Source organism: Eurypyga helias, unplaced genomic scaffold (assembly GCF_000690775.1).
Source record: "Eurypyga helias isolate BGI_N326 unplaced genomic scaffold, ASM69077v1 scaffold18280, whole genome shotgun sequence".
NCBI classification, from domain to species: domain Eukaryota; kingdom Metazoa; phylum Chordata; class Aves; order Eurypygiformes; family Eurypygidae; genus Eurypyga; species Eurypyga helias.
Window position 1 is genome coordinate 1 of NW_010225232.1, and position 14,085 is coordinate 14,085.

Sequence of the window (14,085 nt, forward strand, 5' to 3'; positions counted from 1 at the left end):
ATTTTTCTGGAAGAATCCCCACTGGACAATTTTTTCCCATTCAATTCACTCATTCTTCTAGAAAAGAGGTAGGTTTTCTGTCCTACCTCCTTATGTGCTCTCCGTGGTCTCTCAGGTAAAACCACATGGTACCCCATGATGGATACCTGCTGTCTTGGGGAAGAGACACTTCCCTCATATTCCTGGAATTGGCGAATCATCTCACCCACTGTCAGTGTCTCATCCTCTTTCCAAGTCACTATTGCAAGCACACTGGAATGCAAGGATGGCGCACTCCGCATTAATTTCCACCACATGGGTCATGTGCAGTGAACTTTGGATCTGTGGGTGCTCGTGTATTGTTCAGGTCACGACAAACTCTCTCACGCAGCTGGTTCCCTCAGGTACTGGATAACTTTCTCCATGGTGGTCTGTTTGCGTGGCTGATGTGGCACACTTTCCTTAAGAGGATACCTTTCCTTCACACGTGTCAGGAGTCAGCTCCAGGGGCTTACATTTTGTGTCCTTCTTCCAATCGCTTTGTCAATGCCCCATTCTCCAGCAAGTGACCCCAACTGCTTGGCTTCTCTGCCCTCTAAGTCCATGCTACTGGCCCTGTTATCCCCACAGCGGAGCAGCCAGGTGATGTGTTCACCTGGACAACAGCTGAAGTCTCTGTGGATATCTCGTAGCTCCCGCAGGGATAAAGATCAAGTGGTTACTACTGCTTCATCCTCTGTCTCTGACTTTTGGATGGCCCTGCTCCTGTCTCCTTCTCATTTGTCTCTGTCTCTTGGGATGGTCCTGCTATCTCGTCATCCTCGACCAGACACACTCTCTTATGTTATTTCTACTCCCAGTTTGAGAATCATTGAGTGGTGCCAATTTCTATTTTGGAGTATCCGCTGAGAAGTTGCAGTTAGCCCTGTGGTCCAAGAGCTATGCAAACCTTCAGCCCTTTTACAGTAGGTCTTCTCACTGCCCAGATATGTTTGTCTTCCTCCTCTCAGAGTGGTGCATCTCTTCCTGTGTTGCTGAAGGTATCTGTGGACAGTGGTATGGAGGTAGTACTTGAGAATTTCTGTGCTGATTGATGTGTTTTGACCCAAATAATTCCGTGAGTCAAGATGACCACTTTTTGCACATTATTTTACTGGGTTTTAATGTTCAGCTCTTCCATCTATTCTTTCTAGAAGAGTTCTGTTCTTGTCCTGTTCTAGGAAAGACTTGTAGTGGTGCTAAGTTTAAGTATTGCTGCTAAGTGTAAGTATTGCTGCAAGCAATTTAAACACAGTCAATTTTTGTTTTCTGGGTTTTTTTTCTGATCATCAGGCAAAAGCAGTTCTCAAATTCATTGAAGCCATTTCTGAGAAGACTCTACGGTGCACTGTGGCATTAACAGCAGCCAGGGGACGTGGTAAATCTGCGGCTTTGGGACTTGCTATTGCTGGAGCAGTAGCTTTTGGGTGAGTGTACCCCCTGCCAATCTCCCAGGCTTTATTTGTATCCATGAGTTTAAAAAAAAAAAAATACAGGATCTGAATATAGTTGTAATTTCCAGTCCTACATCCCTCCTTTTAATTCTTACATCTTTTGATTGCTGCATACACTGATACTCAAGGTTTTCTATTTTACAGTAATAAGAAAACCTCAGTCTCTAAAAATCAAAATGATCACACATTAATTGAGATAAATGTCTAAAGGAACCCGCTGTATTTTGGCTGTGAGGTAAAATCAACCTCTCACAGAAAGAAAACGTTCTACTTAGTATGTATTTGTAGAATTTGTTAGAAAAAGAGTTAAAATTTTGTTTCATTTGTCTGTGCAGTTACTCCAATATCTTTGTCACATCTCCAAGCCCTGATAACCTTCACACTCTCTTTGAGTTCATATTTAAAGGCTTTGATGCACTGCAGTACCAGGTAAGGAGGGCAGACTATTTTACTGTACTTCTGCAACGTTCCTGTTTAGGAAGGGTTTAGCATCTCATCTCTGATTCTTGTTTACGTATATTAGCTACCAGCCTTTTTAGTTATGTTCTGTGAAAATGAATCGCAGTAGAGTTATGTTTCCTTCTCTGTTTTTAAGTTGGATAAATGAAAAGAGTTTTTAACATAAGTAAATAATTTTTCCATTCTTAGGCCTCTGAAGCTTTTGTTATGAGACTTTCTATTTAGAGTCTGAAATAACCATGCTCTTAAGTGAGCTTATTTTGACGCTAATGATAAACATTATTTTTTCTTAGGTCTTGGCTTGTTCATACTGTTAACAATGTTTTGTTTCAGGAACACCTGGACTATGAGATTGTTCAGTCTTTAAATCCAGAGTTTAACAAGGCTGTTGTCAGAGTGAATGTGTTCAAGGAGCACAGACAGACCATTCAGGTAACTGGCCAGTTTTGCACTCTTGCCTTTCTGCTTTTTCTTCCCAGCTGTTGGCTTTACCTATGCTGTAGTTATTTTGATTATAAGGATGTTCTTTTTATGTGATGTGTAACTGTCCTGATTGATTTTGCTATATGGCAGACCTTTTTTTTTCTGGTGAGTGACTTTCACAAAGTATCTTATTTCTTTCTGTGAATAACTTGTAGATTACAAAGCTCTTTTGGTAATTGCTTGTGGGTTTCTTCTTGAAACAAAAGCAAAGGAAGGTGAAAGAAACAGTGGAGAAGAGCCTATGTTTCTAGTGGTTAGATTTCCTTTATTTTCATGATCTCTGCAGTCAGTTTGTGTGGAAATGTGCAAAAGGTGTGTGACCCAGTCCTTGTTAGGGTAATGGGAACCCTCTCCTGACTCTTTGTTCTCATCTCAGTCTCTGGCTTGATGGTTATGGAGAACGGGGGCAACAAACAGCTTTTCAGGGCTCCAGCTTTGCCAATTTTGACATTTCCCTAATGCCCAGACAAGCTCTGGTTGACAATGATGGTGCCATCTCCTTCCTTGCAGTATATACACCCCGCGGATTCCGTGAAACTGGGTCAAGCTGAACTTGTTGTGATTGATGAAGCTGCTGCCATTCCTCTACCCCTGGTGAAAAACCTGCTGGGCCCTTACCTGGTTTTCATGGCTTCTACAATCAACGGGTAAGGCTTGAGCAGCAACTCTTTGCCTGGGAAAGCAGCTGTGCAAGTGGCCTATTTCTTATCTACAGTACTTTCTTTATTACACACTATTATATCAGGTCATGCTAATTCTTGATCTGCCATGGAACTGCTCCTTAAAATAAGCAGGAGTCAGTACTTGCTGCTTTCCTTTGCTTCTGCTGTGAATTCATGAATTGTTTGACTTGCACCTCTTCTGTTCTGACACATGGACCAAATATATAGACAGGATTCCGCAGCCTGTTAGGAGAAAAGGAAGGATGACATCTTGGTGAGACAAAGTGACAGGGTAGACTGTCACTATGTGCCCAAAAACATCAGAAGGCAGTGATTCTCACGGGTGATTAGGGCCCTCACAGGCCTCCGAATGGCACATAGCTCTGCATGGCAGCCTAGTCCTGTGCTGAGCGTCCCCATGGCTCAGGATTCCTGTTTGGATTTTTGCTTCAGATTTTTGTCTGCTGCTTTTCAGGTATGAGGGTACTGGTCGATCACTGTCTCTGAAGCTCATTCAGCAGCTCCGTCAGCAGAGTGCCCAAGCCCAAGTCACCATGACAGCAGAGAACAAATCTACAGCTACAGCTAAACTCAGCTCAGGTACTCCACTGTTTTCTGGACTGTGGTGTGTAACCACGATCTCCGGTGCTGCTGACTGGCAAACCCTGTGGGTATCCCATATGTCTGTGTACTTTGCAGCTGTAGGAGGGTGGTGGTGTGGGAAAATGAAGGAACTCTCCTGTTTCTTCCTCGTGATTTTCAGATGTAAAGTCTTTTAAGGGATGAAAGCCATGCCACTAATGTTTTTCTGATCTCCTGGGGGCCCTTCAAAGGACATTGATCCTATTGGATTCTTTGCTAGCAGTAATTTCCAACACCAGATGTTCTCTGAAATCTGTTTGCAGCTCGTACATTGCATGAAGTCTCTCTCCATGAGTCAATCAGATATGCCCCTGGTGACCCGGTTGAAAAGTGGCTGAATGATCTGCTGTGTTTGGATTGTCTCAACATCACCAGAATTATCTCCGGCTGCCCGCTGCCTGAGACTTGTGACCTGTATCCTTACTCAGATATTGTGCTCTGATCAAAATATGTTGCTTTTGTGTGAATGAGGCTTTTTCAAGAGGGTTAATAGTGGGTTTTCCAGCTAATGTGATAACCTCAGTTTGTGATCTTTTGGCCAAAGTCTATTAAACAGACCACAGTTCTGGAGTTAACCACTGCCTTAGAAGACCAGTGGTGAGTGTTAGCAGGAGATTACCAAACTCCAGTTTTACGGCAGAGACAATCCTAAGGAAGGGCTGAATGAAGGGAATTCCTTGCTGGAGTTGTAAAAGGTTTAATTTTACAGATGAAGGGTGTGAAAGCTATTAACACTGCCCTAAGTCATTTGTTCTTGTAGATAAAGCTCTAGAGTCTAAGAGCACAAGCCAGCATGTAGCCCAAGGCTGTACTGAAAATATTACTCCTAAACCAACAAGGAGCTTTTTCCTCATTTCCAGTGAGTTGGTTTCCTTAGCCCCTGTGTGTAGATATTACGTAAATAGGGACACACTTTTTTGTTACCACAGGGCATCGGAAGTTTTTCTGCAGCGACTTATGGCCCTCTATGTGGCTTCACACTACAAGGTAAAGCTTGTGCAGCTTCTATCGAAACTTCAGCTAGGAATTTTGTGGAAGGAGCAGTGCTTGTTATGACAGTCTAACTGAGTTGGCCTAAGTCAGGTTTCTGAACAGCTTCAGTTGTTTTTTGTATATGGATCCATATTCTCCTTTCTCTGGGAAGATCTCAGATGCGGTCTTGGCAGGACATACTGGATTTACAGATACCCAGAATATTTTTGTCTTGAGAAATTCTGAAGACTAAATTCTAGATGAGCCTACAAGTTTGTCAGAATAGTATCGGTGATGAACCTCTTTTGCAGTTCTCTTTACCATATTCTAGTAGACTCAAGTTAACCAAAAGAGGAGTACCATTGTACTATAGAAAAGAGTAGTAATTCATCTCGAGGTTTCAAGACCAGGAATGAGTAGTAAATGTGAATGGTGAAGTCCTTAAGTACTGAAGTACTGAGTCCTAAAAACCTGACACTTGAAAAAAAAGTACTATTTAAGGTTTGGTAGATTAAGAGATAAGTAACTAGGTAAAAACAAAAAGTTCAGTTCCATACGTATTAGACTAAGAGGTTTCACTTGAGAAAAACAGTTGCTGTCTGGTAGTATAACAGCCATGAACTGGCCTCTGAGCTTCTTTGTCAGTATTGTACTAGTTCTCAGTTTCTTAGTAGCCCTAAATTCGGAAAACAGAGGATTGTTTAGAAGTCAGCTACATTACACTGGACTTTGAAGCTCTTCTCATGGAATAGTTCTTAATTTCTGGTATGTCTTTACCTTCCAGAACTCACCCAATGACCTCCAGATGCTATCTGATGCACCCGCCCATCATCTTTTTTGCCTTTTGCCGCCTGTTCCACCTACCCAGAATTCGTTACCAGAAGTACTTGCTGTTGTTCAGGTGAGAGGGCAGCGTGTATCTGTGAAGGGAACTGTTCAACAATGAACTGGTACACTGCTGTGAGACAGTGTACTGTCCGTGTACTATGACAACAGTCTGCTACCTAGGAGGAGATGGTAGCTTAGGGCCATGGTTTTATGTGTATTATGGTGTATTAAAAGGCCATTTTTTCTCTTCCACTTTCTTTCATTATCACTAATTGCTGTGTAAGTACACTGTGATGCTGATCCTTTCACACAGACCTCACAGTCTCCACACTGTGTTTGTGCTGAGAAGCCTTCTGAGTAGCTGAACTACTGCTTCAAGCGATGACTTTGTCCTCCCATTTCAGCTTCCTGAGAGTTGGTTCACTGGTTCAACCTGCTTATCCCATTTTTCTAGCAGTAGAACTGAAAAAATATAAACTCCACAGACGTACGCGCTTAGAGATGTAGAAATACTTCAGCCCTTGACTCCTGGGTATCTGCAAACTCCACAGATGTACGCGCTTATGTAGATGTAGATGTAGAAATATTTCAGCCCTTGACTCCTGGGTATCTGACTTGTCGTGGTTTAGTCACAGCCAGCAACCAAGTACCACCCAGCTGCTTGCTCACCTCCCCACTCCTCCAGTGGAGGAGGAGAATCAGAGGAAAGGACAAGGCAGCTCATACAAGACTGATATAAGAACAATTTAATAATTGAATACAAGTGAATAGAATAGTGATACTGATAATACTAACAATACTAATAGTACTATTAATATGTAATGAAAATAATACTACCACTACTACTACTACTACTACTACTAATCTCTAATGAAAATAATGGAAAATAAAACAAATGATACAACTGCTAAGCACCTGCTGACTGATGCCCAGCCAGCTCCTAAGCAGCGAGAGCCAGAGCCTTAGAGAGATTGCATTAGAGGCAGAGCAAGCCCCATGAGTGAGGGCATGGCTGAGAAAGCCAGCCAACCAACCTGGCTCCCAGCCACCCCCAATTTACGCACTGAGCATGAAGTTTTGTGAAATGAAATACCCCTTTGGCTAGTTTGGGTCAGCTGTTCTGACTGGATCCCCTCCCAGGCTCTTGCAGTGAAAAAGTTGGGAACACAGGCGCAGTATAAAAAGCTGAGAAAGTCCTTGACTTGGTACAAACACTCCTCAGCATCAACTAAAAACACCAGCATTAATACACTTCTCAGCACAGCCTCATACTTGCTGCTGTGAAGAAAATTAACTCCGTCCCAAGTAAAACCAGCACGTATGCTTCCTTCTTTTCTTCCTTTCTTCCTCAAGAACACAGATTCTTAATTATCTGTGTTCAATGCAGAACATTAGTTAAATCTACTGTTTCTTAAAAGAAAAAGCCCCATTTACATGAAAAATAGTTGACTTTTCGAGAAAAATATTGGTGGGACAAGCTTTTATGTTTGCTGTTGATGGACTACGGAATGCATTAGAGCACTTTCTATGCTTGAATCTCTTCTGGCTTCTGTTGGCCCACGGTGTAACGCCTGCTGCGTCACGTGGACCTGACCGGCCCGCTGCTGTGCTTTGTGAGACAGGGCTTTCCAGGGCAGAGCCGGTTTGTAGGCACATGCCTGTCGGCTCATCATGTCGCCGAGTAGGGATCACATGAAATGTCAGTACTGCATAATGGACTCAGCAACCGTGTCGATTTGGGTCTGCTGTAGGGATGTGAGTGTAGGAAAAACACTTTCTCTCCAGTAATGGCCTTACCTTTTCCGGCAGGTGTGCATGGAGGGCGAGATCTCCCGCCAGTCTATCATGAACAGCCTTTCTAGGGGAAAGAAGGCTTCTGGTGACCTTATTCCCTGGACCATTTCAGAGCAGGTAAATGTTTTTTTTGTGAACTCACACCCAAGATACATACCAACGCTCTTTCTTATTTCCAGAGTACCCACCTGTGTTCTTTAAACTGACTTTTGTCTCTTACACAGTTCCAAGATCCAGACTTCGGGGGCCTCTCTGGGGGGCGTATTGTTCGCATCGCAGTTCATCCGGATTATCAGGGGGTAAAGTACCTTGGAACCCAGTTATCGTGAATAGTCAGCAGTGGTGCCATGAGAATGGCTCTGCGGGCAGAATTCAAGAACAGGGCAAACATTTCAATTGCTCCAGTTTTCAGCGGTTTAAGCTTGGGGGTTGAGCCTGAGGTAGTACCAGAATGAGGTCAGATGCAGCAGAATGGTCAGGTGCTGCAGCAAGCTGGGCAGCATTGCTGTCCTCTGGGTGGGTAGCAAACCAGTCTGTACTGGGCAGCACTGTAGCATGCCAGTATACAGATATTTATTGAGAGATTACACAACATTGTGCCTTTTTCTGAGTGCCAGAGTTAAGCACCAAGAATTACTGCACCCTCCTAACCTGCAGACTGGGCTGTCATGGTGATCTCAGACATCCAGGTTCTGTAGGGTCTCTCTCCGTGGAGCTGCTAGGTAGCAAAGAAAACGCGTTTTTGCAGTGACTGTGCATTACTGGCGTGGTAAGGGGAGAACGTTGGTGCCCTGTCTTAAAAACCAGATACATCTTTCTGCTTCTAAGTGTGTTGTTCCTACTTCACAGATGGGCTACGGCAGCAGAGCTCTGACTTTACTGCAGATGTACTATGAAGGCAAATTCCCGTGTTTGGATGAAAAAACAGTTCAAAAGCCAAAAGAAATTGTAACTGTAAGCAGCGAGGTAAGGAGCTTAGTACATTTGTTTGCATTTTCTGTTGTGCTGCGCTGGGGTTTTTCTGACTGTAAGTCTCAATAATGGTTTCTCTCTGTAGGAGGAAGTACTCATTTTTATTTTTTATACAGAATAAGAGATGTCATTTGCAGATTTCTGTGAGGATTGCTACTAACCCATTTCCACTTTATTTTTCAGACTGTTAGTTTATTAGAGGAGGTTGTGACACCTCGGAAAGACTTGCCTCCTTTACTTCTCAAACTGAGCGAGAGACAAGCTGAAAACCTAGACTATCTGGGGGTATCTTACGGCCTGACACCAAGACTACTCAAGTAAGACATTATTCTTTTTGCTAGTTACATCCAGTGCAAAAATATAACTGTATAAATTATATATTATAGTAAGTATTAATTAACATAAATAATATATGTGTAGATATAGATGCAGCTATTTTAGCCCTTAGATATTTTTTTTATCTCTGTATGTTTCACTAGGTTTCTAAAACTAGAACACACCCAAGCCCACTTTTCCTGTAAGATCTTTTTTTGATGTACAGCATGGCTGATCCCTAAGTGCATCCTTTCGGGTAGTTTTGCCTCAGACTCCTTCTGAGAGCAAGCCCATTCCCTTCTTGGTTGTCTCTGTGACCCTCTGAAACAGTTAACTAGCTTTAATTGCTCAGTTTCTCCAGGCTAGAGAACTAAGAACAGCTTGTACTAAGTAGGGAGAAGTTAAAGGCTGCTTCCTATGACCTGCAGAAGCTTGAGCTGCTGCTGACTTAGAAGCTACTTGTTCATTTCCTGACTGATGTAAATGCTTCTCACCAGCAACGGCAGTTGCTTCTTGCTTTTCTCACCATGGAGGAACTGAGTTACTGCAGCAGTAAATAATTTATTAATTTTTCTTAACTTCTATCTCCACTTTACAGCATGGTTTTATATAAAAACATACGGTTTTGTAGTAACTGCAAACTTCTTTAATATTATCAAATTCTGTAAAATACCTAGGTTTCTGAGACTTTCTCAGCCACAGTGTGGGAAGCTATGAATCCATAGTTTGGGAGACAGTTTCAGAATAATGCAGAATTCTTCCTATTGCTAGCCTAAAAGCAAAGCAGTCATTTATCACCTAAAACCTTGGTTCCTTGTCGGCCTACCCCCTAGAAGACCTAGGGTGCTGTACAAGCACACAAGACTCGGATCAGGAGAAGGAGAGGTGGTGCCAAGAGGTCGTTTGTGCCTGACCCCTTCAGAACAATGTCAGACAGCTGTGTGTGATTTGGCATTTCAGATACACAGGCTGTAGGCTGTTTTGTTCTGTGGCAAGCACGCTGCAAAGCTCATGCCAAAATGTGATGGTGAATTGTTTAACAGGTCAGGAGACCGTCAGAACTGAATGGTTATTGATGATCTCAGTCTTTGCAAATTATAAAGCAAATGGTTCAGATGTCTTACTTTATTTGAACGATCCCTCTGGGGGCAGAGGGGGGAGAATAAAGTGTTTCACTACTTCATTTTTAATAACTTGTTAGCTGTGGTGGGATAGAGAAAAGAAGGATGAATAATGGGGTGGGGAGAGGCTGGGATACACATGTAGGGCTATTCCAACCTCCTCCCCAGCCGATGAATAGCCGTCCCATGGCCTGTGGATGCTCTGGGGCCTGGCTTCTTTCTTTTGTCTGGGATGCCATATGTTTGGTCTCAGCAGGTCTTTTTATACTAGACCTCCTTTTACTGGGCAAAACGATCAGTTCACAGCAAGATGCAAGAAGGAACAGGAGGGTGGAAAGGGATGTCAGCAGGATTTTGGTGATCAGTCTGGGATTCTGTCTGGTCCACAAGTGACTATCTTTCCCTGGAAGTTGCCAGGGAAAATCACTGAAGAAGAGCAAAGTCTCTGAAGGAAAATGTAAACCCTCAGCCACTCCCCAGGGTATCCCTTAGGAGTCTGTGGTATTATTGGTCAAAACCTGTTTGCCTATTTTTAAAGGAGGTCCTGGAAGCATGTCAAATACAATAACTCCTGTATCCTGTCTCTCAGTCTTTGAAAGTTTGCTAATGTTTTGATATCACTGTCATTGTCTTCCACTCTTGTATGTTCGAATCTCAGTCATTTTGATTGCCGTTATTACTTTCTGTCAGTGTTCATTTTCATTAGTTGGTGGGGTATGGAGTTTTGCTTACTTTTCAACAGTTACTGTTGTACAGCAGATAGACTGCACTTAACCAGAGTTACTAGTGTAGAATCAACAGCTGCGTAGTTGTCAGTGCATTCCCTCTTTTCCCTTTCCCCAGGTTTTGGAAACGTGCTGGATTTGTGCCAGTTTATCTGAGGCAGACACCAGTAAGTAGCATCCTGTTTCTGAATGAAATCCAGTCCTATTGAAATCACTGGGCATCTTTCCATCAGCTTCTGTGAGATGTGATTTGTGCAGGAAAGGTTTTCTGAGACTCCATTTGGGTTTTGGTTTTTGTTCATTTGTTTTCTTTGGGCCTATAGTTAGCTAAATGAGTAAAGTTTTAGGGTTGTGAAGTGGTCTTCTAAGTAGTTTGCACTTAAAACTTAGAGCAAAGGTGCAGCTGTTGAGGATTATTAACGTGGTCATTGGTAAAATAAGAAAGTGGCCCTTGAACTGACTGCTCTTGTTTTTCAAGGTGTTTACAAAAAAAAATAGCACTGGCAGATACAGTACTTCTGGAGACAATAATTGGTTTGTTCCACGTCACTGCATTTTTCTTTTGGTTTTCTGGCTCTTGAGCTGTATCTGGAATTTGCAGCATTGGTGACTATTGGTTATCTCAAGAAGCCAGAATCCTTCAGCACTGGGACTTACCAAATTCTAGAAGTTCATAGGGTGCATCAGGAGAAGTGTGGCCAGCAGGGCGAGGGAGGGGATTCTGCCCCTCTGCTCTGCTCTGGTGAGACCCCACCTGGAGTGCTGCGTCCAGCTGTGGAGCCCTCAGCATCAGAAGGATATAGACTGGTTGGAGTGAGTCCAGAGGAGGCCACGGAGATGCTCCGAGGGCGGGAGCCCCTCTGCTCTGGGGACAGGCTGAGAGAGTTGGGCTTGTTCAGCCTGGAAAAGAGAAGGCTCCGGGGAGACCTTATAGCACCTTCCAGGGCCTGAAGGGGCTACAAGGAAGCTGGGGGGGGCTTTTTACAAGGGCCTGTAGTGACAGGACAAGGGGGAATGGGTTTAAATTGGAAGTGGGGAAGTTTAGATTGGATATCAGGAAGAAGTTCTTCCCGGAGAGAGTGGGGAGGCACTGGGACAGGTTGCCCAGAGAAGCTGTGGATGCCCCATCCCTGGAAGTGTCCAAGGCCAGGCTGGATGAGGCTTGGAGCAACCTGGTCTAGTGGAAGGTGTCCCTGCCCATGGCAGGGGGGTTGGAACTAGATGATCTTTATGGTCCCTTCCAACCCAAACCATTCTGTGATTCTATGTTTACGTTAGGTAGTAGTGATCAGTAGCAGTAGGTACGCGGGTAGTTGTTGATGTAGACAACTGTTGCTGTCTTCAGTTGAGCAGAGTACAAAAGATTCATGGGGATGATGGGAAATATATCTTTACTAGAATGACCTGACTGGTGAGCATTCGTGCATCATGCTGAAGACGTTGAACGAAGAGGACACTGAACAGGAGCCTTGGCTTATTGCCTTCTGGAAAGGTAATTTGGATTTTTCCAATGCTAGAAGAATCCTCTGGAATATTTATTGTAGAGGTTCACAGGAGTCACTTATTTTATCATCTTGTCTTACAGATTTTAGGAGGCGGTTCCTTTCTCTGCTTTCCTACCAGTTCAGCACATTCTCTCCTTCGTTGGCACTGAATGTTCTACAGAATAAAAATGTCAAACAGCCGCCACAGCCGCGTGAGTACGCTGCCACACAGCGTTCGGTTACTCGCAGTTTATGTCTATGGTACACGGGAATGTTTAGCAGAGTTGTCAGGGACATGCACTATATGACATCTCTTGTGAAGCGCCATGAATTGCACTTGCTCAGTTACTGTGTTTTGTTCCTATTACCCAGAAAAATGCTTGTATTTCTGAGTAAAAGCTAAGAGGACATTTTCTGCCACTGAAAATGGGTAGTGGTGTTTTTCTGGTGTGTGTGGGGGTTTTTTCCTGCTTTTTTGATTGAAAAGATTTAAGTAACACAGAATTAGAGGGCTCTTGACTGGAACAGCTAAAAGCATGACAAAACATAGATGGATGCTGACACCTGCCAAAGCCAGCATGTAATTAAAAGGGAAGCCTTGACTAGAAAGGGTCAGTAGGCAGAGTAGCTTGTGTAGGATGTTAGGAAGAACGCTGTCATCACAGATTTGGAAACTGGAAAGTGATGTCTTTCTAAGAGAGAGGCTTTGGTTCAGCTGCATGTTATTGGGCTCAGTGCAGCACTTGTGGGGGCAAACGCCCAGGCAGTATAAAAAAAGGGGCCAGACAAGACAGTTCTAACAGTCACTTCTGGCTTAAAACCAAATTGCTGTTTCTTCAGTATGCCTAACAGGGGGGAATTCTCTTGAGAAAACCTGCTAATCTGTCTTGGTGAAAGAGTTTTGGTTGCTACTACAAGGTAACAAAGCTCGTCAACAGTAAAAGCAGCATAAGATAGTTAAATACTGGGCAAACTGGGGTTTCTCGACCCTCACTGTTTTCAGTCTCACTGGCACCTTTGGGTTGACATGCTGGATGTGTGTCTGAAAAGCCTCTGAATAACCAAGCCAGTCTGAATAGCAGTGCTGTGCCTAGTGTGTTGGGAAGTGAACCTGTGGGACAGCAGTTGGCCTCTACTCAGTGATGTGGGAACTTGATCGATACCGAGATCCTGGGTGGCTACGAAGAACAGTCTTGACTTTGGTGTCTTTTTATTGCGTCCGTCAGCTATCAGCCGTGCTGAATTAGAATCGGTTTTCATTCCGTATGACCTGAAGAGATTGGAGATGTACTCTCGCAACATGGTGGACTATCATCTCATCATGGATATGGTACCTGCCGTTGCCAGGATGTTCTTTCTCAACCAGATGGGTGATATCTCTCTCTCTGCTGCACAGTCGGTTCGTATCACTGTGACAACAACCCATGCTTCACCTCTCTCTGTATGTGTGTTTGGAATAGTTTCTATGTCATCTTTAAAAAAACAGACCTTGCTTCACTTAATTGCTTCTTTTGTAGTCCTCTCCATGATTTCTCCTCTTGCTTGTGGTGTTTTTGCACCTTTAGCACTTGCTTTGAATAAAATTTGTGGGGATCATATTCTGTTGTGTGTTCGGTGAAGTACTCCATGTATTTATCATACAGTGTAAACTGTGGCTTACAGACCCCCCCCAAATCTTCTGGCTCTTGAACTGTACTTCATTCATCTGTATGAAGTATGGAATGGCACCTGCCATCTACAGAATAATTTAGGGGTGTTCCAGTGCATCTGAGCAAAGCTTCAGCTTGTACCAGGGAAGCCTTGTGTTACCTGAGTAGAGCAAGTACGTGGAAAAACCTAAGGACTGTAGAGGATATTATGTACATGTATTTGCTCTAAAAGCCTCTGTGAATGAAATATGTGTCATTTCCTCAGGCCCTTTTTCTGGGGATTGGCCTACAGCATAAATCTCTGGAGCAACTGGAAAAGGAGGTGGAACTGCCCAGCAGTCAGATGATGGGTCTCTTCAACAGAATCATCCGCAAAGTAGTTCAGGTAATAGCACATGACGAGTTTTGTCTTGGTTGTATTGGACCAAAGTGTGATTCCAGTACTGAGCCTGGCACTAACAGAAAGCTGAATCAGAACTGAGTAGCATAGAATCACAGAACGGTTTG

The 14,085-nt window shown here is 43.5% G+C and overlaps 1 protein-coding gene across 1 annotated transcript; it reads left to right on the forward strand.

Annotated features, from left to right (window-relative positions):
* Window positions 1-1,311: 1,311 nt before the first annotated feature.
* NAT10 (N-acetyltransferase 10 (GCN5-related)) lies at window positions 1,312-13,963 on the forward strand (the record flags this gene model as incomplete). The annotated part of the gene is made up of 17 exons (XM_010148721.1): window positions 1,312-1,445; window positions 1,808-1,901; window positions 2,265-2,363; window positions 2,925-3,061; window positions 3,552-3,676; window positions 3,982-4,132; window positions 4,609-4,705; window positions 5,475-5,591; window positions 7,328-7,429; window positions 7,537-7,611; window positions 8,162-8,278; window positions 8,468-8,601; window positions 10,564-10,612; window positions 11,844-11,937; window positions 12,031-12,141; window positions 13,156-13,328; window positions 13,844-13,963. Coding segments are annotated over 17 exons (1,929 nt in total), but the record flags the coding sequence as incomplete, so codon positions are not given.
* Window positions 13,964-14,085: the final 122 nt, after the last annotated feature.